The 26,824-nt window shown below is 37.6% G+C and overlaps 1 protein-coding gene across 1 annotated transcript; it reads left to right on the forward strand.

Annotated features, from left to right (window-relative positions):
* The first annotated feature begins 515 nt into the window (after nucleotides 1-515).
* On the forward strand, nucleotides 516-3,734 carry LOC121654016. The gene is made up of 2 exons (XM_042007850.1): nucleotides 516-552; nucleotides 775-3,734. Exon 2 carries the CDS (start codon nucleotides 1,298-1,300, stop codon nucleotides 3,554-3,556), a length of 2,259 nt encoding a protein of 752 aa, XP_041863784.1. The 5' UTR covers nucleotides 516-552; nucleotides 775-1,297; the 3' UTR covers nucleotides 3,557-3,734.
* The last annotated feature ends 23,090 nt before the right edge of the window (nucleotides 3,735-26,824 follow it).

A 26,824-nucleotide genomic window follows, 5' to 3' on the forward strand; every position in this document is an offset into this window, starting at 1 on the left:
GATGGCTTGGGTCTGTTACTTCTTTTCCTTTATATTCTTACTCTGTTAATCATATCTTATCTTTAAGCTCATATACTGACTAACAGGGTGTTAGTAAAACAACGTGTGGAATGTTACCCCTAAGGGAAATTTCTGGGTCAACCCGAGTTCAGAGGAAATACCTTGTTTGTGTGTGTGTGTGTTTTCTTTGTACCTGTTTTCCAGATCAAAAGAAACCACCGAATGGATGGGTGTCACAAGGAGGGGGGTAGATATCTGCTTGACTGAAGCTGACCCTACTTTTGCAACTGCACCATTAGTCAGTAAAACTGTGTATAGAAAGGAGGAGGAGCTGTAATATATAAGGGTCCAGGGATAGAAAGAAGGTGTCCTGTCTGTTGTGGGCAGCCGGACATCTCTTATGTCTGTTTACCAGGGATAGATATGGACCCAGGGCTCTGTAATTTGCACATTGTCATACTTTGTAAATGAATAAATTGTTAACTTGAGAGAAGTAGTCTGTCATATTTTGATCCATCAAAGAACACGCAGGAGAAGACCCTAAAGAGAAAGGTATAAAGAAAATGTGTGGAACAGTACCTTATTAATTAGGAAAGTGGGAAATTAGTACCTGTCTATTTTAACACTGGGGAAGAAGTACCTGTTCTTTGTTACTTGTGCATTTTTAAGGTTTTCTCCAACAACTTGGTGACTCCCGACGTGATGGATCTGGTATGGTATAATTATTAAATGTCTTTGAATTTTATTTACTAAATTTTCTCTCTTTGTTAACAGATAAAAGAATTTTGAAGGACATTTTTCATCATCCTCTACCCGGATCAGGCACTAGCGGTCGACCACATAAAAAGGTAAGGACAAACCTTTTCAAAATTGTCCATATTGACTAATTTAAATTTATGTGCCTGGTCAGGTAACAGATGGTGTAGTTTTGGTATGAGAATGGGGCTTTAAGAAGTTAAAGAATAATAGAAGAAAAAAGTAAAATACGCGTAAATGGTCTGGGACCATAAAGGATCTGGGATCCAAGAAAATAGAAGTATAAGAGTTAAAGAGAAATAGAGATAAGAGTAAAAACAGAATAAGTCAAAAGTGGACAATTTTAAGTGTGGAGTGAATGAGTGATTGGATGTAGTATTCAGAGAATATTAAAAACTGTGTGTGGCTGGGATAGGACCCCCAGCAATCGACCGCAGGAGATTATATCCTGTAGAAGCTTGTCGATTGGGCCTCACACCGTGGCATTGTGTCCATATTCCTGAATCAGTACATCATTTGTGTTTAGAATCAAGAGTCAAAAATGTCAGATTTACAACCTTTTTATCCAATGTGGATTAAAGTCCAAAATCTGGTAAATCTGGGAACACCAGTAGAAAATAGAGATGCCGTAAAGAAAAAGTTTCAGAAATATACACAAAAATGGCAGGAGGACAACCTCCTACCCCAGAATTATGATATGGTTCAGTGGCCTATTGTAAGTAAATTAATGTTTAGCATATACAAAAAGATAGACACAGAATCTAAGGATAAAAAACAAGAATTAGAAAAGGCCAAAATATTTTCTAAATCAAAAATTAAAAAACAGTTTAAGGAATTACAGAATGATGCTTCTCTCTGCCATTTGGCTGTATTATCAGTTGAGCAGCTGTGGAGACAAGACCAGCTAGATGGAAAAGGACGGAAAGAGGGACGGAAAGAAGAGTCAGATTTAGAAAAGTCAGAAAGTCAGACGGAAAAAATAAAATTAGAAAAAGGTCACACTGAGCCAGAAAAAGGAAAGAAAGAGAAAAAGAAGGGTGTTAAGGGTCTTTATCCTTTACTTCATGACAGTCAGACCATGATCCTTAGTTCACCACTCCCTCCCTATCAGCCAATAATACAAGCGCCAGTAATGGACTTAGAAGGACAGGTTCAAGTTAAAGGACAGCTTAAATTTGAAGAAGTTAAGGGTCCAGAAGAAGCAGGTCCATCAGAACTAAGGGATTGGCAGATGAGACAGTTGGAGGATTTTCTTGGTGATCACTGCAGACATGGGGGGTTAGACAGAGAAGGACAAAGGGAGCATAATACAGGAAAAGCCTCCACTAGGAACTCTCTGAGGACTGAGAGCAGCAGGGGTGGCAATCAGCAAGGCGTGCCTAAAGAGACAGAGGAAGAAATGAACACAGATCTGCTAGAAGCCTATTTAGATGATAGCAGAAGAGAATGGCAGCAGAGCAGGGAGAGAGGAAACAGTAGGTCAGGAAGCAGAGCAGGTAGTGTTTTGGGGAAAGAAGGAGGACAGGAAGGAAAAGATCAGGTGGATGACGATCAAACTGAAGGACAGACACCTCAGAAAAACAGGCATAGGCATGACCATACCCACCAGCACAGACATGAACATCATTGGGTGGGTGACTCCTCCCCTGTGAGCAGCCATACTAGGTCCAGACTTAAGGAAAAATTAGGACCAGAATACCAGTTACAGTGCCCACTTGTAGATGTGGGTGGGGGACGGACCACATATAGACCTTGGAAAATGGTTGACAAAGAGCTGATACTGGGCAAGTTACCTAAACTCTCTGATGGGGCCTCTGCATGGATCAGAATGTTTGAGAACTTGACAGTCTCTATCCCATTGGCTATGGGAGACTTTAGGTCTCTGTTGGCTGGATCAGCCACAACTTCTGATCTCATGCATGTGGAGGTTAGGGCTGGCAGTGCCACCGCCCCTGATGAAGAGGATTTTGATTTACACAGACACATGTTATATGCAGCCATGAGAGAACGCTGGCAGACTTCCTCATTTGAGGCCTTGGTATTCACTCTTAAGGATGGTGAAACACCTGAGGAATTTATCCTAAGGTCAAAAACCATATGGACTGACCACACAGGAATGAACCCCTCTGGAAATAATCAGGGCAATTTTACCTTATTTAAGCAGGCTATAATTAGTGGCCTTCCCCAGGAGGTACAAACCAAGTTATCTGACACCCCAGGCCTGAATTCCAAACAGTGGGCTGAATGGTTAGATCATGTGCAACACCACTTAAGGACATATCTTAAGAAACAACAGGAAGATAAAGAGTCTCAGAAGGACATGGAGTTGAGACTCCTTAAAATGCAGCTTAGGGAAGCTGAAAGGAAATGCACTGACAGTAAAAAATCCACACCTAAACAGACTCCTGTGATGCCTGATCTCCCAGCTCCACAACAATCACCTATAACACAGACCCCACCTATGATCATGGTACAGATGCCACAACCACAGCAACAATCCTATCAAAATTGGGGCCCTCCACGGCAGCTATATTTTAGAGGGCATGGCCAATTCGGCCCTAGAAGGGGACGGGGTGGTTTCAGAGGGAGAAGAGGCAGGAATTATGGAGGTTCTCAGTGGTCAGGCGACAACCAGTGCTGTTACAACTGTGGTCAGTCTGGACATTGGGCACGAGACTGCCCTAACTCCCCTGTACAAGCCCAAGTTGGAGGTCAAGGACCACAATTTCATCCGGCACCGAACCCCAGCCAGGCACCAGGGCAGATGTGGCAGGCCCCTGGTGGACAGTGGTCAGCATAGAGGTGCCCAGAGAAATCGCTGGAGCAAGGCTTGGCAGAACCTATGCTCCAAATGACTGTGGAAAAACACACACTGCCTTTTATGGTGGACACTGGAGCCAGATATTCCACTCTCACATCTTCTGTGCAGGTCTCCATGTTATCAGACCAGAAGGTCCCAGTGGTTGGTTTCTCGGGTACCACGTCTGCTTTACCACTGACCAGACCTCTTCGAACTACTGTGGGTTCACAGACTTTCCTCCACTCATTTCTTTTTTCTCCGGATTGTCCAGTTAATTTGTTGGGAAGAGACATTATGTGTAAAACAGGAATGGCTGTTGCCTGTTTACCTGAAGGAACTGAAGTTATTTTCCCTGATGGACAGATTCTTAAATGTGGATCATCTATTCTTTCTCAGCCTGGTCAGATGGTGTTGCAATCCTCCACACCCACAACATCAGTGGATATTTATTGGGCCCTATTACAACCAGAGACTGTTGAAAAGACTGGCATTTTTTCTCTGTTTCAGAGCTGGAAGCCATGGCTACTGTCACTCCATCCCTACTCTCCCCCCACTGACCCACTCCATGTCACCCTTAATTATACTAGAGAAATGGATTTTATTTATCATGATGCTTTTGAAGAGGAGATTGCAGGGACCACCTGGTCCATCACTTCGCCCTGCCTCCTGGTAGGTAAGGAGGGTATGGTAGCTGCTGTGGATCTGTCTCTAGATCAGATGTCCTGGTATAAACTTAGTTCTTATGCTGCTCCACATGTGTCATTGGCTTTACACCCAGGGCATCAGGCAAAAGATTTGGGTCCTATGACAAAGCGCCTGTTGGAAGCTCAAGACTGGAAGCAGTCTACTCTCCCACAGGTTCTCTATTCTCCTAGTCAAAATGCATATAAAATCATGCATCACACCACAGATAAAGTTATTTTGGAGCATTAGGAGTTAGACAGATTTCATGGCCGAGAACATACAGATCACCCTGCAACTGAAAGTATGGTTAACTCTCTCCCAACCACATTGTGGTCTGAGGGACCCACAGATGTTGGATTCTGTTCTCGCCTCCCTCCAGTGCAGTTTTCATACTCTACTCCATGCCCTATCTGGCGATGTCAATACCCTCTGAAGGAACAGGCTGAAGCTGGAATTGCAGATACTATAGCAGGACTAGAGAGGTCAGGTGTTTTAGAACCAGCCCAGACTGGTGCATGGAATACTCCCATTTTACCAGTCCCCAAGCCTAACTCAGACAAATATAGGATGGTTCATGATCTTAGACCCATAAATGCTATTGTCACCACTCCATGCACACCTGTTCCTAATCCATATACGGCCCTGTCTTCCATTACTCCAGAACATAAGTTTTTCTCCACAATAGATTTGGCTAATGCCTTTTTCTGCCTCCCTTTACATCCCTCTCTGAGAGAATTGTTTGCATTCACTTTCAGAGGTAGAAGATATCAGTATACCAGACTTCCCCAGGGTTTTGTTTTGTCTCCAGGTATATTTAACCAGGCCTTAAGAAGTATGATGTCTGATCTAGTTTTACCTCCTGGTGTGGTGCTGATCCAGTATGTAGATGATGTTCTACTAGCAGCTCGCACAGAAATAGACTGTCTTACTGCTACACATGCTGTTCTGACTCTTCTGGGAAATTGTGGTTTTAAAGTCAGTCGCGCTAAACTTGCCTGTTGTAGACCCACAGTATATTTTCTGGGTAGAGTCATTTTTTCTTGTGGATCGGGGATCTCACCTTCACATCTGACTGCTATTTTACATCATAAGAAGCCTGAAACTGTTAAGGATATGTTGTCATTCCTTACAGGCTATAGTCGCCATTTTGTGGCTTGTTATGTGGAGAATACCTCTCTTCTCCGGCAGCTTGTTTCTGAACAAGGTCATAGGAACCTTACTGCCACTTTAAAATGGACTCCTGAGGCTGAGGCTCAGTTCATTTCACTAAAACAAATACTCCATTCAGCCACTATGCTTGCAATTCCAGACTACTCCCTGCCATTTTTCTTGGATGTTTCTGAAAAATCTGGCGTTGTGAACGCTGTGCTTTTTCAGAAAAAAAGGGGGAGGTAGAAAAGTACTTCTATATTACAGTTCAAAATTGGATTCAGTGGAAAACTCACAAACGCCATGCATTAAATTTGCAGCTGCAGTCGCTAAAGCGATTCAGAAAACTGCTCACATTGTCATGCACCACCCACTCACTGTCCTCACTACACATAGTGTAGCCACATTTGTTTCATCCAAAGCATTTTCACTTACACACCTTAGACAAACTAGGCTCGAAAAAATTTTACTCCAACCCCATATAACTTACTCTGTAGAAGGAGTAAATATTGCTGATAATATGAATCTATTTCCAGAACACAAATGTGAGGAAAAATCTGTGACTGACACAAAAGTAACAGAGGACTTACAGACTGAACCACTGACAAGACCTGTAGTGAGACAGCTGTTTACAGATGGTTGTTGCTATAGAGACAAGACCGGAAACCTCCAAGCTGCATATGCTGTGGTTGAACTTACAGCGAGTGACTGGAAGACTGTGGCGAGTGACATGGTGACGCAATCTCCTTCTGCTCAGAAAGCAGAACTGACAGCTGTGTTAGAAGCTTTGAAACTTAGTAAAGATCAGATAGTGAACATCTATACTGATTCAGCTTATGCTCATGGAGTAATTCACTGGGAATTAGTTAAATGGCTGAGGGCAGGATTTGTAACAGCAATAGGGCAGCCCATCAAACATGAAGGAGTGGTACAGGAAATAGCAAAAGCTTTAATGATGCCCAAAAAAGTAGCTGTGGTAAAATGCAAAGGTCATGATAGTACAGGATCCATGATAGCTATTGGAAATGCCCAGGCTGATCTTGCAGCCAAAGAAACTGCAGGCTATACATGTGAAGCACAACAAATGCTTCAATCATCAGTACCTATCCCTCCTAATAACTCGCTGACAAGAGCAGACTTAGAACTTCTTCAGGAGCGGGCAGGACCATATGAACACCAGGTCTGGCTAGAACATGGGGGGAGGAAAAATGAAAACTTATGGAGAGCCTCTGATGGTAGACCAGTGCTGCCAGCAGGGCTGGCTGCAAAGCTCATCCAGGAAGCACATGGCCCAGCCCATGTTTCAAAAGCTCAAACTCTCCACAACTTATCTCATTGGTGGCATCCCTATCTGAAGAAAATGGTAGGAGATTATGTAAATACATGTACAGTCTGTTTAACATTCAATCCAAAAGCGTCCTACAGGCCTGCAATGGGAACTTATCCTGTCCCCACAGCCCCAGGACAGGAAATTGTAATAGATTACACAGATATGGGGCCGGATCAGAGGACAAAAGGATTCAGATATTTGCTGGTTATTACTGACTCCTTTACTAAGTGGGTAGAAGTGATACCCACGAAAAAAGAAGATTCTGCCTCTGTGTGCAAATATTTAATCAACCAGCACATTCCCAGACATGGCCTTCCCCGAGTGGTTAGGTCAGACAATGGGAGTCACTTTAAAAATTCTGATTTGGAAAAGGTGGAAAAAGTCTTGGGTATTCAACATAGATTTGGTTCTGTTTACCACCCTTCATCACAAGGCCAGGTTGAAAGAGCTAATAGATCTATTAAAGAAAAACTGGCCAAAATCTGTGCAGACACCAATCTGACGTGGTTGGATGCTCTGCCATTGGCTCTTATGGCCTTAAGAGCCTCTGTAAATAGCAGCACAGGATTTTCACCCTATGAATTGATGTTTGGTAGGGAAATGCCAGGTCCAGGGTCATTAGCTCTTAGAGAAGAACCCATGGACCTCAACAAACTGTCTCATAAATCATATTATGGTTCACTAACTGCACTGGCAGCATCTCTTTCTACACAGGTCCAGAGCCGTGCAGCACAAACACCAGAACAACCGAAAGACCAGAAGCTGACCAAAGGAAGCTGGGTCTGGCTAAGGGTAATAAAAAGGAAGTGGACTGAGCCAAGGTGGACAGGACCCTATGAAGTGACAGAAGCCACCTCACACTCAGTTAGACTCAGAGGGAAAGGTGAAACTTGGCATCATCTTAATCAGTGCGCACCAGCAGATCCGCCACAGAGATCTTTAAAGGAAGTGAGAGCACAGCTGCAGGATGTGTAATCAGCAGTTGTGGTCACTCTGTGTGGATGCTGTTGCATCCCATGTATTCGTTCTCTGCTTAACAGAGCTATTACTTCAGCTATTGAAAATAAATCTGTTCCTCCTGCTTATCAAATGCCTCTCCGGGTAAGTGAATCCGTCAGCCTTTTGACTCCCACTGACGATGCCAGGGAGGATGATGACAGTGAGTGTGACTCTGTGATGTAAGATTTACATTTAGTAGGATTGACCTCTTTGTAGAGGTCAAAAGGGGGAATTGTAGATAAATTTGTTGAGGTACTCATCAAGGGATGGCTTGGGTCTGTTACTTATTTTCATTTATATTCTTACTCTGTTAATCATATCTTATCTTTAAGCTCATATACTGACTAACAGGGTGTTAGTAAAACAACATGTGGAATGTTACCCCTAAGGGAAATTTCTGGGTCAACCGGAGTTCAGAGGAGATACCTTGTGTGTGTGTGTGTTTTCTTTGTACCTGTTTTCCAGATCAAAAGAAACCACCGAATGGATGGGTGTCATAAGGAGGGGGGTAGACATCTGCTTGACTGAAGCTGACCCTACTTTTGCAACTGCACCATTAGTCAGTAAAACTGTGTATAGAAAGGAGGAGGAGCTGTAATATATAAGGGTCCAGGGATAGAAAGAAGGTGTCCTGTCTGTTGTGGGCAGCCGGACATCTCTTATGTCTGTTTGCCAGGGATGGATATGGACCCAGGGCTCTGTAACTTGCACATTGTCATACTTTGTAAATGAATAAATTGTTAACTTGAGAGAAGTAGTCTGTCATATTTTGATCCATCAAAGAACACGCAGGAGAAGACCCTAAAGAGAAAGGTATAAAAGAAAATGTGTGGAACAGTACCTTATTAATTAGGAAAGTGGGAAATTAGTACCTGTCTATTTTAATACTGGGGAAGAAGTACCTGTTCTTTGTTACTTGTGCATTTTTAAGGTTTTCTCCAACACATTCTATCATTTTTTGACATTAATAAAGCCTTTGATCTATTTATTATGGTGGTTTATTCAGTTTATTGACTTTAATAGAGCCGTTGATCTATGTGTTATGGTGGTGTTCTGTCCTTTCTTGACTTTAATAAAGCCTTTGATCTATCTTTTATGGTGGCGTTGTTTCATTTCTTTAATTTTATTAAGCCTTTGATCTAACTATTATGGTGGTTCATTCGGTATATTGACATTAATGAAGCATTTGATCTATCTGTTATGGTGGTTTTATGTCATTTCTTGACTTTAATAACGTCTTTGATCTGACTGTTATGGTGGTTTCTTCAGTTTATTGACATTAATAAAGCCTTTGATCTATCTGTTATTGTGGTTTTATGTCATTTCTTGACATAAATAAAGCCTTTGATCTATCTGTTATGGTGGCATTCTATCATTTTTTGACATTAATAAAGCCTTTGATCTATTTATTATGGTGGTTTATTCAGTTTATTGACTTTAATAGAGCCGTTGATCTATGTGTTATGGTGGTGTTCTGTCCTTTCTTGACTTTAACAAAGCCTTTGATCTTTCTGTTATGGTGCCTTTATTTAATTTCTTGGCTTTCATAAAGCCTTTGATCTATCTGTTATGGTGGTGTTTTGTCCTTTCTTGACTTCAATAAAGCCTTTGGTCTGTCTGTTATGGTAGCTTTATTTCATTTCTTGACTTTAATAAAGTATTTGTTCTATCTTTTATTGTGGCTTTGTTTCATTTCTTTACTTTAGTAAAGACTTTGATCTATCTGTTATGGTGGTGTTTTGTCCTTTCTTGACTATAATAAAGCCTTTGGTCTATCTGTTATGGTAGCTTTATTTCATTTCTTGACTTTAATAAAGTATTTGTTCTATCTTTTATTGTGGCTTTGTTTCATTTCTTTACTTTAGTAAAGACTTTGATCTATCTGTTATGGTGGTGTTTTGTCCTTTCTTGACTATAATAAAGCCTTTGGTCTATCTGTTTTGGTGGCTTTATTTCATTTCTTGACTTTAATAAAGCCTTTGATCTATCTGTTATGGTGGTGTTATGTCATTTCTTGACTTTAATAACGTCTTTGATCTGACTATTATGGTGGTTTATTCAGTTTATTGACATTAATAAAGCCTTTGATCTATCTGGTTTTGTGGTTTTATGTCATTTCTTGACATAAATAAAGCCTTTGATCTATCTGTTATGGTGGCATTCTATCATTTTTTGACATTAATAAAGCCTTTGATCTATCTATTATGGTGGTTTATTCAGTTTATTGACTTTAATAGAGCCATTGATCTATCTGTTATGGTGGTGTTTTGTCCTTTCTTGACTTTAATAAAGCCTTTGATCTTTCTGTTATGGTGCCTTTTTCTTTAATTTCTTGACTTTAATAAAGCCTTTGATCTATCTTTTATGGTGGCGTTGTGTCATTTCTTTAATTTTATTAAGCCTTTGATCTAACTATTATGGTGGTTCATTCAGTATATCGACATTAATGAAGCATTTGATGTATCTGTTATGGTGGTTTTATGTCATTTCTTGACTTTAATAAAGACTTTCATCTTTTTATTATGGTGGTTTATTCAGTGTATTGAGTTTAATAAAGCCTTTGATCTTAGTGTTATGGTGGCTTTTTTTAATTTCTTGACTTCAATGACGCCTATTATCTAACTATTATAGTGGTTTTATGTCATTTCTTGACCTTAATAAAGCCTTTGATCTATCTATTATGGTGGTGTTTTGTCCTTTCTTGACTATAATAAAGCCTTTGGTCTATCTGTTATGGTAGCTTTATTTCATTTCTTGACTTTAATAAAGTATTTGTTCTATCTTTTATTGTGGCTTTGTTTCATTTCTTTACTTTAGTAAAGACTTTGATCTATCTGTTATGGTGGTGTTTTGTCCTTTCTTGACTATAATAAAGCCTTTGGTCTATCTGTTATGGTAGCTTTATTTCATTTCTTGACTTTAATAAAGTATTTGTTCTATCTTTTATTGTGGCTTTGTTTCATTTCTTTACTTTAGTAAAGACTTTGATCTATCTGTTATGGTGGTGTTTTGTCCTTTCTTGACTATAATAAAGCCTTTGGTCTATCTGTTTTGGTGGCTTTATTTCATTTCTTGACTTTAATAAAGCCTTTGATCTATCTGTTTTGGTGGTGTTATGTCATTTCTTGACTTTAATAACGTCTTTGATCTGACTATTATGGTGGTTTATTCAGTTTATTGACATTAATAAAGCCTTTGATCTATCTGGTTTTGTGGTTTTATGTCATTTCTTGACATAAATAAAGCCTTTGATCTATCTGTTATGGTGGCATTCTATCATTTTTTGACATTAATAAAGCCTTTGATCTATCTATTATGGTGGTTTATTCAGTTTATTGACTTTAATAGAGCCATTGATCTATCTGTTATGGTGGTGTTTTGTCCTTTCTTGACTTTAATAAAGCCTTTGATCTTTCTGTTATGGTGCCTTTTTCTTTAATTTCTTGACTTTAATAAAGCCTTTGATCTATCTTTTATGGTGGCGTTGTGTCATTTCTTTAATTTTATTAAGCCTTTGATCTAACTATTATGGTGGTTCATTCAGTATATCGACATTAATGAAGCATTTGATGTATCTGTTATGGTGGTTTTATGTCATTTCTTGACTTTAATAAAGACTTTCATCTTTTTATTATGGTGGTTTATTCAGTGTATTGAGTTTAATAAAGCCTTTGATCTTAGTGTTATGGTGGCTTTTTTTAATTTCTTGACTTCAATGACGCCTATTATCTAACTATTATAGTGGTTTTATGTCATTTCTTGACCTTAATAAAGCCTTTGATCTATCTATTATGGTGGTGTTTTGTCCTTTCTTGACTATAATAAAGCCTTTGGTCTATCTGTTATGGTAGCTTTATTTCATTTCTTGACTTTAATAAAGTATTTGTTCTATCTTTTATTGTGGCTTTGTTTCATTTCTTTACTTTAGTAAAGACTTTGATCTATCTGTTATGGTGGTGTTTTGTCCTTTCTTGACTATAATAAAGCCTTTGGTCTATCTGTTTTGGTGGCTTTATTTCATTTCTTGACTTTAATAAAGCCTTTGATCTATCTGTTTTGGTGGTGTTATGTCATTTCTTGACTTTAATAACGTCTTTGATCTGACTATTATGGTGGTTTATTCAGTTTATTGACATTAATAAAGCCTTTGATCTATCTGGTTTTGTGGTTTTATGTCATTTCTTGACATAAATAAAGCCTTTGATCTATCTGTTATGGTGGCATTCTATCATTTTTTGACATTAATAAAGCCTTTGATCTATCTATTATGGTGGTTTATTCAGTTTATTGACTTTAATAGAGCCATTGATCTATCTGTTATGGTGGTGTTTTGTCCTTTCTTGACTTTAATAAAGCCTTTGATCTTTCTGTTATGGTGCCTTTTTCTTTAATTTCTTGACTTTAATAAAGCCTTTGATCTATCTTTTATGGTGGCGTTGTTTCATTTCTTTAATTTTATTAAGCCTTTGATCTAACTATTATGGTGGTTCATTCAGTATATCGACATTAATGAAGCATTTGATGTATCTGTTATGGTGGTTTTATGTCATTTCTTGACTTTAATAAAGACTTTCATCTTTTTATTATGGTGGTTTATTCAGTGTATTGAGTTTAATAAAGCCTTTGATCTTAGTGTTATGGTGGCTTTTTTTAATTTCTTGACTTCAATGACGCCTATTATCTAACTATTATAGTGGTTTTATGTCATTTCTTGACCTTAATAAAGCCTTTGATCTATCTATTATGGTGGCCTTGTTTTATTTCTTGACTTTGATAAAGCCTTTTATTTATCTGTTATGTTGGAGTTATGTGCTTTCTTGACTTTATTAATGCCTTTGATCTATCTTTTATGGTGGTGTTTTGTCTTTTCTTGACTAAAATAAAGCCTTTGATCTATATGTTAAGGTGGTTTCATGTAATTTTTTCACGTTAATAAAGCCTTTGATCTACTTATTATGGTGGTTTATTCAGTTTATTGACTTTAATAAAGCCTTTGATCTATCTGTTTTGGTGGCTTTCTTTAATTTCTTTACTTTAATAAAGCCTTTGATCTAACTGTTATGGTGGTTTTATGTCATCTGTTGACTTTAATAAAGTTTTTGAACTAACTAATATGGTGGTTCCTTCAGTTTATTGACATTAATAAAGCCTTTGATCTATCTGTTTTGGTGGCTTCATTTCATTTCTTGACTTTAGTAAAGCCTTTGATCCATCTGTTATTGTGGTTTTATGTCATTTCTTGACTTAAAAAAAGCCTTTGATCTATCTGTTATGGTGGCTTTCTATCATTTTTTGACATTAATAAAGCCTTTGATCTATTTGTTATGGTGGTTTATTCAGTTTATTGACTTTAATAGAGCCATTGATCTATTTGTTATGGTGGTGTTTTGTCCTTTCATGACTTTAATAAAGCCTTCGATCTTTCTGTTATGGTGCCTTTATTTAATTTCTTGACTTTAATAAAGCCTTTGATCTATCTTTTATGGTGGCGTTGTTTCATTTCTTTAATTTTATTAAGCCTTTGATCTGTATATTATTTTGGTTCATTCAGTATATTGACATTAATGAAGCATTTGATCTATCTGTTATGGTGGTTTTATGTCATTTCTTGACTTTAATAAAGGCTTTCATCTTTTTATTATGGTGGTTTATTCAGTTCATTGACTTTAATGAAACCTTTGATCTTAGTGTTATGGTGGCTTTTTTTAATTTCTTGACTTTAATGACTCCTATTATCTAACCATTGTAGTGGTTTTATGTCATTTCTTGACCTTAATAAAGCCTTTGATCTATCCATTATGGTGGCCTTGTTTTATTTATTTACTTTAATAAAGCCTTTTATCTATCTGTTATGGTGGAGTTTTGTGCTTTCTTGACTTTAATAATGCCTTTGATCTATCTGTTATGGTGGTGTTTTGTCCTTTCTTGACTAAAATAAAGCCTTTGGTCTATCTATTACGATGGTTTGTTCTGTTTATTGACTTTGATAAAGCCTTTGATCCAACCATTATGGTGGTGTATTCCCTATATTTATATTAATAAAGCCTTTGATCTATCTGTTATGGTGGTTTTATGTAATTTCTTGTCACTAATAAAGCCTTTGATCTATCTGTTATGGTGGTGTTTTGTCCTTTCTTGACTATAATAAAGCCTTTGGTCTATCTGTTATGGTGGCTTCATTTCATTTCTTGACTTCAATAAAGCCTTTGATCTATCTGTCATGGTGGTTTTATGTAATTTCTTGACATTAATAAAGCCTTTGATCTATCTATTATGGTGGTTTGTTCAGTTTATTGATTTTAATAAAGCATTTGACCTATCTGTTATGGTGGCTTTATTTAGTTTCTTTACTTAAATAAAGCCTTTGATCTATATGTTATGGTGGTGTTTTGTCTTTTCTTGACTTTAATAAAGCATTTGATCTATCTGCTTGGGGGCTTTATTCCATTTCTTGACTTTAATAAAGCCTTTGATCTAACTATTATTGTGGTTCATTCAGTATATTGACATGATAAAGCCTTTGATCTATCTGTTAAGGTGGTTTTATGTCATTTCTTGACCTTAATAAAGCTTTTGATCTATCTGTTATGGTGGGCTTATGTCATTTTTTGACATTAATAAAGCCTTTGATCTATCTGTTATGGTGGCATTGTTTCATTCATGGACTTTAATAAAGCCTTTGTGTTCTGCCCTCGCCTGGCAACATCTCTTATCTGCAGCTAGACATATAGTTAACAGAATGAAGAACGGAAAATCCTTAAGTTTGGTTGAGGATTGATGCTTGCCTTTTCTCTCCTCAGTTTTATTACAGCTTCCATTCAATCTGTAAGACTGAAAGAATGAACAGAAAATAAACATTACAAACTTATAAAATCTCTTCTGTTTTCTTCCACACAATTCTCTAACAAGAAATTGCAGCCTAGCGCCAAATGCAACACACTGAAACAGTACGTCGACCACAGACTTTTAACCTTACACACAACTCGTGTAAAACTAATGGTTGACACGAACGTCATTAAATACTTCTCTAAACAAACATATTCATCACAAAACTATGATGCTCATGCACTATTACTTACAGGCAAAGATTTGACCGAGCTCTTGTGATGAAGCTGACTTGTAACTGCTTTTACATGCGGAGGCTCATACTCGTCCGTCACCAAAATATGTCCGACCGGAAACTATTACAAACTGGTCCTACATTGAAATGTGTCCTCCTAGAAACTATTACAATGCTGGAGGCGGAACACTTTTTTCATTTCTTGACTTTAATAAAGCCATTCATCTATTTATTATGCTGGTTTGTTCAGTTCATTGACTTTAATATAGCCTTTGATCTATCTGTTCTGGTGGTTTTATGACATTTCTTGATATTAATGAAGCCTTTGATCTTTCTGTTATGGTGGCTTTATTTCATTTCTTGACTTTAATAAAGCCTTTCATCTATTTATGATGGTGGTTTATTCAGTTTATTGACTTTAATATAGCCTTTGATCTACCTGTTATGGTGGTGTTTTGTCCTTTCTTGACTTTAATAATGCCTTTGATCTATCTATTATGGTGGATTTATTTCTTTTCTTGACTTTAGTAAAGCCTTTGATATATCTGTTATCGTGGCTTTATTTAATTTCTTTACTTTAATAAAGCCTTTGATCTAACTATTATGGTGGTTTGTTCAGCTTATTGACTTTAATAAAGCCTTTGATGTATCTGGCATGATGGTTTTATGCCATTTCATGACATTAATAAAGCCTTTGATCTATCTATTATGGTGGCTTTGTTTCATGTATTGATTTTAATAAAGCCTTTGCTCTATTTATTATTGTGGTTTAATGAGTTTTTTTACTTTAATAAAGCCTTTGATCAATCTGTTATGGTGGCTTTATTTCATTTCCTGACTTAAATAAAGCCTTTGATCTATCTATTATGCTGGTTTGTTCAGTTTATTGAATTTAATTAATCCTGTTATCAATCTGTTATGGTGGTGTTTGGTCCTTTCTTTACCTTAAAAAAGCCTTTGTTCTATATATTATGGTGGGTTTATTTCTTTTCTTGACTTTAATAAAGCCTTTGATGTATGTATTATGGTGGTTTTATTTCATTTCCTGACATTAATAAAGCCTTAAATCTATTTATTATTGTGGTTTATTGAGTTTATTGAATTCAATAAAGCCTTTGATCTATCTGTTATGGTGGTTTGTTCAGTGTATTGACTTTAATAAAGCCTTTGATATATCTGTTATGTTGGCTTTTTTAATTTCTTTCCCTTAATAAAGCCTTTGATGTAATTACTATGTTGGTTTATTTATTTTATTGACATTAATAAAGCCGTTTATCCTTCTGTTATGGTGGTTTTATGTCATTTCTTGATATTAATAACGCCTTTGATCTATTATGTTGGTGTTATGTCTTGTCTTAACTTGAATAAAGCCTTTGCTCTATTTATAATGCTGGCTTCATTTCTTTTCTTGACTTTAATAAAGCCTTTGATCTTTGTATTATAGTGGTTTGTTCAGTTTATTGACTTTAAAAAAACCTTTGATCTATCTATTATTTTGGCTTTACATCATTTCTTGACATTAATAAAGCCTTTGATCTATCTATTATGGTGGCTTTGTTTCATTTATTGACTTTAATAAAGCTTTTCATCTATTTTTCATGGTGGTTTATTTCGTTGCTTGACCTTAATAAAGCCTTTCATCTAATATGTTGTGTCATGTCTTGTATTAACTTTAATAAAGCAATCCATCTATCTATTATGGTGGTTTGTTCAATTTCTTGACTTTAATAAAGCCGTTGATTTAACTATTATGGTGGTTCATTCAGTTTATTGACATTTAAAAAGCCGTTGACCTATCTGTTATGAATGAAATGAAATGAATGAATGAAATGAAAAATACTTTATTAATCCCAAAGGGAAATTCAATATTGTAGTAGTAGTAATTTTTTTAGTAAAACAATCACATTAATTAATTAAGGGCTTTGTTCTTCAGCCTGATAGCTGCTGGAAGGAAGGATCTTCTGTATCTCTCTGTCTTGCATCGGACTTGAACAAGCCTCCCACTGAACACACTCTGTTGTTTCGTCACGGCGTTGTGTAGGGGGTGTGAAGGATCTTCCATTATCTTCGTCAGCTTGTACAGAATTCTTTTTTTGATGATCAACTCCAGCGGCTCCAGAGTTACTCCAAGCACAGAACCTGCTTTCTTGATCAGTTTGTTAATTCTTTTCAAGTCTCTGGTTCTGATGCCGCTGCCCCAGCAGATTGCTGCAAAGCTGATTGCACTTTCAACAACAGACCTGTAGAACATTTGCAACATTTTGGTGCAGACGTTAAAAGATCTCAGCTTCCTTAAGAAGTAGAGTCTGCTCTGACCTTTCTTGTAAATGTACTCAGTGTTGCTTTTCCACTCAAGTCTGTTGTCCAGCTGAACTCCAAGGTACTTGTATTCCTCCACCACCTCCACCTCCTCTCCCATGATGGAAACACTTCTATGTGTGTTCTTGTTCCTCCTGAAGTCAACAATCATCTCCTTTGTTTTCTTGGTATTCAAGATGAGATGATTGTCACCGCACCATTTCACAAACTGACCGACCAGTTCTCTGTACTCTGCTTCTTGTCCATCACTGATACACCCAACAACTGCTGAGTCATCAGAGTATTTCTGCAGATGACAGAACTCAGAGTTGTACTGGAAGTCTGAGGTGTACAGCGTGAATAGAAATGGTGAAAGTACAGTCCCTTGTGGTGTTCCAGTGCAGCTGACCACCATCTCAGACACACAACCTTTCAGTCTCACAAACTGTGGTCTGTTTGTGAGGTAGTCGTAAATCCAGGTGGTTGTGGAGGGATCCACCTGGAATTTCTGCAGCTTCTCACACAGCAGAGCAGGCTGAATCGTATTAAAAGCACTTGAGAAATCAAAGAACATGACCCTCAAAGTGCTGCCTGACTGGTCCAGATGAGAGTGGGCTCTCTGAAGCAGGTATATGATTGCATCTTCTTTTTTTTTTTATACTTATAGTTTTTATTTTCATGTTTTACAACACAATCAGTAACAAAAGAACAAAACAGTGACAGGTAAGTACACAGGTTAATACTTATTTCTATGACAAGTTCTGTATATTGACCATTTTTCCCACTTGTTTTCACATTTCGGAAGCTGAAGTCTAATAATATATGTAAGTTTTTCCATGTTATGAATTTCCTCCACTATTTCTATCCAGTTCTCCCAAGTGGGAGGGTTGACATTGTACCATTTTCGGGTTATTGCTTTTTTTGAGGCTGCCAAAAGAATCTTTATCAAATATCGGTCTTTGCTTGGGAAAGTGATTCCTGATAAATGTCCCAAATACAAGACTGTACATACTTTAGGTAATTCGTATCCCAATATTTCCTTTAATTGTTTCCATATATTGTCCCAGTAATCTGTCATCCTTTTACAATACCAAAAAACATGTGCATGACCTACATCCTGCTCACCACACAATCTCCAGCAGGGTTGATGTATAGACAGTGAGCTCTTCCTAATCTTTGGTGTAATAAAAAATCTGACAATATTTTTCCAACAAAATGTCTTCCATATTTTAGAGCTTGATGTACCTTGTTGCGTCTTACAAATATCATACCACATGTCATCAGTTATTTCCACCTTTAGTTCTTTTTCCCATTTATCTCTTATATATAATGTTGAAGTTTTCCTATTTGCCATTAAACCTTGATAAAGTTTTGATGTCAGTTTCTCAGTTATGTTCCTAAATGCTTTGTCTAATATTTCTGTAATTGTGTTTATTTCACCTGGGAGGTCAGGCCTTATTTCCTTATAATAATAGTCTCTAATCTGGAGATACATATAAAAGTCCTGCTTATCCAAATTAACTTCTTTTTGTAGTGTCTGAAAACTCTTAATTTCCCCTCCTTTTATCAATTTAGATATCATAGTCAACCCTCTATTTGACCATTCCTTGAATTTTGGGTTTATAATTCCTGGTTTAAAGCTTTCATCATATGCAAGCCATCTGTAGATCTTCAGTTCGTTCTCAATTTTACATTTCCTGACTACTGAGGACCAGGTCTCCAAGGTGAATTTGGTAATAGAATCTAATTCCTTTACGTTGTCTTTTAACATTTTCTTATTGGCAATCATAGCCATTACATTGTGTCTTTCAACATTTAATTCTATTTCTTTCCATTTAGTAAAGTAGTCATTGTTGCACCAACAAATCAAGGGCTTTAGTTGTGCTGCGTAGTAATAATTTTGGAGATTGGGTAGAGCCAGTCCTCCCTCTGCCCTTGGTATTTGAAGTGTAGAAAATTTAATTCTTGGTTTTCTTCCATTCCAGATAAATCTTGAGATTTTTTTATCCCATTCTGCAAATTGGGAGGTTGGCAATGTTATTGGTAAAGATTGAAATAGATACAAAATTCTGGGTAATATGATCATTTTAATTATTTCTATTCTTGCGTTCATGTCTAGCAACAAAACTCCCCACCTTTCCATGTCATTGTATATTTCCTGATTCAGGGGAGTATAATTTGTTTTATATAATTCGTTTAATTTATTTGTAATAGTTATCCCTAGGTAGTTGATTGATTTTTTCCCCCATTTAAAGTTGAATTGTTTCATGATGTCTATGGTAGGATTATAATTGAACGGTAAGATTTGAGTCTTTTCAATGTTCAATTTGTATCCCGACATGTATCCGTAATTTTCCAAAAGACTCATTAGTTTAGGTAGACATACGTTTGGTCGTTTTAAGTATATTAAGACATCATCTGCAAATAACCCAATTTTATGTTCATTACCTTTAATTTCAACCCCTTCTATCTCCTCAGCTTGCCTTATCGCCTGGGCCAAGGGCTCAATAAACATTGCAAATAAAGTAGGAGAGAGGCAGCAGCCCTGTCTTGTAGATCTTTCCAGTCTAAACCGATTGGAGAGGCTGCCATTTATTTTAATTCTTGCCCTGGGACCTTGGTACAGCGTTGTGATACATGCAATTGACTGTGAGCTTAACCCAAATCTCTCTAGACACAGATACAGAAATCTCCAGCTTACACAGTCAAAGGCTTTTTCTGCATCTAAGCTCAAAAGAATTGCACCTTCCTCCTTTTTCTGAATTTCCTCAATTACATGTAGGGTCCTCCTAATGTTATCCTGGGTCTGTCGCCCTTTAATGAAACCTGATTGATCTTCGTCTATAATCTCTGAAATAAAAGTTTGAAATCTATTGGATATGATTGCCGTATATATCTTGTAATCACAATTTAGTATTGATATTGGTCTATAGCTTTCACAGTATTCCCTGTTTTTACCCTCCTTGGGTATGACTGTAATTATGGCTTCATTCCATGATGGAGGCAATATTCTGTTCTTAAGTGTTTGGTTGAATGATGCTAACAACATTGGTTTTAATTCTTTTTTAAAAGTCTTGTACCATTCTATAGGAAAACCATCAGTACCTGGGGCCTTATTAGTTTTCATTTTCTTGATTGTATTGTCCAATTCTTCCTCTGTAATCTGTGAACACAACACTGCATTATGCAGATTGCCTATGTGTGGGAGATCTAATGAGTTTAGAAATGTTTTTATTGAGTCTTCATCTGCTGTTGTAGGCTGTTTGTATAGGTTTGTATAGTAATCTTCAAATGCTCTCTCAATCTCTCTTGGTTTATACATTAATTCTTTGGATATCGGGTCTCTAATTTTGTAGATTGTATTTGACTGTTGTTTATTCCTTAGTTGTCTGGCTAAAGATTTAGTCATTTTTGGGCCCCCTTCATGATATGTTTGTTTAAGAAACCTAATCTTTTTTTCCACTTCTTTCGTTAGAATAGCATCAAGTTTGGTTTTTACCTCCTTAATCTTTACCAATATATGCGCATCATTTGTCTTCTTATGCAGTTTTTCGAGTTTTTCAAGTTCTTTTATCGTTTCCTGATATTCTTTCAGTTTTTGTTTTTTATTGTATGAAGCCATTGATATTAAGTTGCCCCGCATCACTGCCTTCATTGCGTCCCACACTATTGTAGGATCTACTCCTCCCTGATTGTTTTCAATTTTGTATGTTTCTATGCCTTTTCTCATTTCTTCCACCAATTTTTTATCGTTTAATAGGCCAGTGTTCAGTCTCCAATTTGTGATCTTAGTTCTCCTGTTTAAGTTTACTTTCAAACTCAATGCACAGTGATCTGATAGATCTGCTGTACCTATCCTGCACTCTTTTACTCTGAACCCATCCTCCTTGTTCATTAGAAAATAATCTATTCTTGTATGAACTGAATGTGGGATGGAGTAAAATGTGTAATCTCTTTCCAACTGATGACTCTCCCTCCAGACATCTATGATTCCCAATTCTGTTAATGTTGTGTTTATATAGTGGGCTATATTGGTTTTACTACCCTTTGCTTTGCTGGTGGAGTCAAGTGAGTGGTTTAGAGCAATATTTAGATCACCTCCACAAATCAGTATTCCATCAGTTTCTAGACTAATTATATCGAATATGGTCTTATAAAAAGATTTATCTGATTCAGGGGGGGCATATACAGCAAACAACGTGACCAACTCTTCTTCCAATTTCCCTTTAACCATAACATATCTGCCTTCTTTATCCTTTACTTCTTTTATGCATTCGAAGTTGATTTTGTTAGAGATTAAGATTGCTACACCCCTTTTACTGCTCCCTGTAAATGAACTGTAAACTGTATTCCTAAAACCCTTTTCCTTAAATTTCTCATGTTCTTTGTCTGTAAGATGTGTTTCCTGTAGATAAATTATCTCAGCTTTTTCTTTTTTAAACTTATTAAGAACTTTTTTTCTTTTGATTGGATTATTTAGCCCATTCACATTTAAAGATATTATTTTTACTTCATTAAGTTGCATCTATAGTCAAGTAGTTTTCCTTGTTTGTCACCTTGTCACCATCAACACAATTAACTGTAAGAACAATAACCAAAAAAAAACATTTATGAACTTTTACCCAGTAAGTTCGAGGACCTTCCGTCGGTCCCCAGGTCCTGTTGGCAGGGGAGGGGTAGAGCCTCCTGGAAAAGGAGGGCCCCTCAGTAGAGGTAGGATAGTACTCAGAAGTGAGTCTTCCCTTCATTCTACACTTGTCCAACGGTTCATACTTTTCTCACCAAGCTTGCATTGTTAAAGACATCAACTTTGGTAGGGAGGTAGGTTGAGGCTGTCCTTAGAATAACTATTCCAAATGAGAAACAATGTCGTACAGAACTGACCAGCTATATAAAGTTTTATCATCTCACAAATAGCAATTAAGCTGGTACAAAGGAATTAAACCAACAAAAAGTCTCAAGGATTTTCCGCCTCATGGTCTTGTTTTGATCATGTTTGTATTCTCTACCTCCCATCCTTCGTACTGACACCTCCTCTCCGAAACTCCTGGAGCCTCTGTTTTGCTCTCAGACTGGCCCCTGTCGATACCGGTGGCTCCCCGATCCTCTCCCATTGGAACACTTCTTTGATCCTGTTGTATACTGCGTCCTCTTGGTCCCCTTCTCCCATCTCCACCTCGAGTCCCTTCTCCTGCATCTCCTGCGCTACATCTTGTGGGTTGTCGTATATTTTAGTTCCGTCTTGCCAGTGGATTTTGATTTTTGTCATCGGCGTCTGAAACTTTATCCCATTTTTCTTCAGCACCTTCTTTATACTGGTGTATGCTTTGCGTTTTTTGACCACCTCACTGGGATAATCATGATCAAAGAACAGTGGTTTATTATCCACTTGTACGTGTTTCTGCCACGCTTTCTTGAGTATGGACTCCTTTGTATCAAACTGTAAAAAGTTAACAATGATCGATCTGGGTGCTGCTCCGGGTCCAGGCCTCCCCACTGTTGCTCTGTGTGCTCGTTGGATTAAGAGACGGGTCTCCTCCGGTAGCTCCAATTCCCTCCGCAGCAGATTTTCCACGTAGCGGGGGGTGGAATTTCCCTCTGCACCCTCCGGTATTCCGAAGATCCTTATATTATTCCTCCGTGATCTTCCCTCTAAATCAGTCAACTTTTCTTTTAGGGCTCGCTGTTCTTCCAAAACTGTTAGGAGGGCTCGCTTCGACTCAACGTTCCACTCTTCCAGTTCTCCTATTCGTGTTTGCGCTTCTGCTAGAGCTTGTTTCTGCTCTTGAAATCCTTTCTGACTTTCCGACAGTCTCTGATCGATTTGCTCTTTGAACGCGCTTAACTCTTGCTTAAGGTCAGTCTTCACTTCATCTTTGAGTATTGCCAGATCACTTTTCATTTCTTGTTTCAGCCCTCGTATTTCCTTTGTTATGTTATCGATCCCATCTTGCCATGCGTTAGGTGCTAGCATACTCCCCTGAGCATTAGCTGTTAGCCTTCGGTCTCCAGCGATTTCTCCTTCCATTTCCAAGTCTTTTTCGGTTTTGTTTTGGTTTTGTCGTCTTTTTTTATGTCTTCCGCTCATCCCCACATATCTTCCAGTGTAGGTTTCGAGTTAAGTTATTTTGTATGGGGAAAATTATGATTTTCTGGTGAGAGCTCTGATTCAAGCTACCATCTCACATGCTCCCAAACCGGAAGTCTCCATATGATTGCATCTTCAACCCCAAGCCCATTACGGTATGCAAACTGTAATGGGTCCTGAAAGGTGTTCACCTGCTTGCTGAGGTGAGCCAGTAAGAGTCTCTCCAGGACTTTCATGATGTGAGATGTCAGGGCGACTGGTCTGTAGTCTTTTGGTTCAGCTGGTTGTGGTTTTTTAGGCACTGGAACAAGGCAGGATGTTTTCCACAGCACCAGGATTCTTTTCTGGCTCAGGCTGGTGTTGAACAGGTGCTGGAGAATCGGACATAGCTGTTTTGAGCCGGCCTTGAGAACTCTGGGACTGACACCATCTGGACCTGCAGCCTTGTTCTGGTTCAGTTTCACCAGTTGTTGCATGACTTGGTTACAGGAGACAGACAGAGTGGAGGTGGAGGCAGAGGAGGTTTCAGGAAGTCCTGATGTGGAGGGAGATGAGGTTGTGTCCAGGTCCTTGACTGAGCTGCAGGGTGACAGAGTGGAGGTGTGACAGGAAAGCTGTGGGCTCATGGAGGGTGTGTGGCTAGTTGGGGTTGAAGCAGGAGGTGAGCTAAACCTATTGAAGAACATGTTCAGTTCATTCGCTCTGTCCAGACCTCCATCAGTCTGATCCTCCTTTATCCCGAAGCCAGTGATCTTCTTCATTCCTGACCACACATCCCTCACATTGTTTTTCTGAAGCTTACTTTCCAACTTCTTCCTGTAGTCCTCCTTGCACTTCTTCATTTGTGTTTTAAGTTGTTTTTGTGTGGACTTCAATAACTCCCTGTCTCCATCCCTAAAAGCTTTCTTTTTGATGTTCAGCAGCTTTTTCAGGTCACTGGTGATCCAGGGTTTGTTATTGGGGAAGCACCTCACTGTTCTTGTTGGAACGGTGCTGTCCACACAGAAGTTAATATAATCTGTCACACACTCAGTCAAGGCATTGATGTCATCTCCATGAGGTTCACATAGGACGTTCCAGTCTGTAGCCTCGAAGCATCCTCTCAGAGCATCTTCAGCTTCATTAGACCAGGTTCTAATAGCCTTTCTAATGACTGGTTGTTGCTGAACGATGGGCTTGTAGGAGGAGGAGAGAAGAACTAGGTTATGGTCTGATCTTCCTAAAGGTGGCAGGGCAAAGGAGCTGTATGCATTTTTAATATTTGCATAAAATAAGTCCAACGTTTTGTTTTCTCTGGTGGAGCAGCTGACAAACTGTTGGAAAGTTGGTAGAGTTGCAGAGAGGGAGATGTTGTTAAAATCTCCAGAGATCGCCACAAATGCGTTTGGATGTTGTGTTTGAAGCCTGGCCACTACAGAGTTAATGACATCACAGGCTGCGTCTGGAGCGGTACCAGGTAATATATATACCGCTACCAGAATAACGCATGTGAACTCTCTGGGTAAATAATACGGGCGGAGACTCACAGCTAGCAGTTCAATGTCTCTATTGCAGATCTTCTCTTTAACAGTGACATGTTCAGGATGACACCAGCGCTGGTTTACCAGCACCGCAATTCCACCTCCCTTCAGCTTCCCGCTGAGTTGTTTATTGCGGTCTGCACGGACCGTCCTGAAGCCGTGTACAGACATGTACAGTTATGGTGGTTTAATGTCATTTCTTGATATTAATGAAGCCTTTGATTTATCTGTTATGTTGGCTTTATGTCATTTCTTGACATTAATAAAGGCATTGATCTATCTAACATGTTGGCTTTGTTTCATTTATTGACTTTAATAAATCCTTTGATTTATCTGTTATGGTGGTGTTTTGTCCTCTCTTAAAGTCAATAACGGACAAAACACCACCTTAACAGATCGATCAAAGGCTTTATCAAAGTCAATAAACTGAACAAACCACCAAAAAAGATAGATCAAAGAGTTTATTAAAGTCAAGAAAGGACAAAACACAACCATAATAGATAGATCAAAGGCTTCATTAAAGTCAAGAAATGACGTAAAACCACCATAATAAATAGATCAAAGGCTTTATTAAATTCAAGAAAGGACAAAACACCACCATAACAGATAGAGCAAACGCTTTTTTGATGTCAGGAAAAGAGATAAAACCACCATAACAGATAGATCAAAGGCTTTTTTAATTTCAATAAATTGAATAAACCACCATAATAGTTAGATCAACGGCTTAATAAAAGTCAATAAATTAAACAAAGCCGCCATAATAGTTAGATGAAAGGCTTTATTTATGTCAGGAAATGACATAAAACCACCATAACAGATAGATCAAAGGCTTTATTAATGTCAAGAAAGGAAAAACACCACCATAACAGATAGATCAATGGGTTCCTTAATGTCAAGAAATGACATAAAACCGCCATACCAGATAGATCAAAGTCTTTAATAAAGTCAAGAAAGGACAGAACACCACCATAACAGATAGATCAAATGCTTCATTATTGTCAAGAAATGACATAAAACCACCATAATAGCTAGATCAAAGGCTTTATTAATGTCAAGAAATGAAATAAAGCCACCATAGACGATAGAGCAATGGCTTTACTAATGTAACGGAAGGACAACACACAACCATAACAGATAGATCAAAGGCTTTACTAAGGTCATTAAATTGATTAAACCACCATAATAATTAGATGAAAGGCTTTATGAAAGTAAAGAAATGAAATAAAGCCACCATAACAGGTAGAGCAATGGCTTTATTAAAGTAAAGAAAGGACAAAACACCACCATAACAGATAGATGAAAGGCTTTATTAAAGTCAAGAAAGCACAAAACACCAACATAACAGATACATCAAAGGGTTTCTTAATGTCAAGAAATTACATAAAACCACCATACCAGATAGATCAAAGGCTTTATTACAGTCAAGAAAGGACAGAACCCCACCATCACAGATAGATCAAATGCTTCATTAATGTCAAGAAATGACATAAAACTACCATAATAGCTAGATCAAAGGCTTTATTGATGTCAAGAAATGAAATAAAGCCACCATAGAGGATAGATAAACGGCTTTATTAATGTAACGGAAGGACAACACACAACCATAACAGATAGATCAAAGGCTTTATTAAGGTCATTAAATTGATTAAACCACCATAATAATTAGATGAAAGGCTTTATTAAAGTAAAGAAATGAAATAAAGCCACCATAACAGATAGAGCAATGGCTTTATTAAAGTAAAGAAAGGACAAAACACCAACATAACAGATATATCAGACGGTTTTTTAAATTTAATAAACTGTACAAACCACCACAATAGATAGATCAAAGGGTTCATTAATTTCAAGAAATGACATAAAAACCACCATAATAGATAGATCAAATGCTTTATTAATGTCAAGAAATAACATAAAACCACCAGAACAGACAGATCAAAGGCTTCATTAATGTCAATAATAGTTAGATCAATGGCGTTGTTAAAGTAAAGAAATGAAATGAAGCCCCTATAGCAGATAGATGAAAGGCTTTATTAAAGTCAAGAAATGACTTAAAACCACCATAATAAATAGATCAAAGGCTTTATTAAAGTCAAGAAAAGACAAAACACCACCATAACAGATAGATCAACGGCTTTTTTAA

This window comes from Melanotaenia boesemani, chromosome 2, assembly GCF_017639745.1.
Source record: "Melanotaenia boesemani isolate fMelBoe1 chromosome 2, fMelBoe1.pri, whole genome shotgun sequence".
Classification (NCBI taxonomy): Eukaryota; Metazoa; Chordata; class Actinopteri; order Atheriniformes; family Melanotaeniidae; genus Melanotaenia; species Melanotaenia boesemani.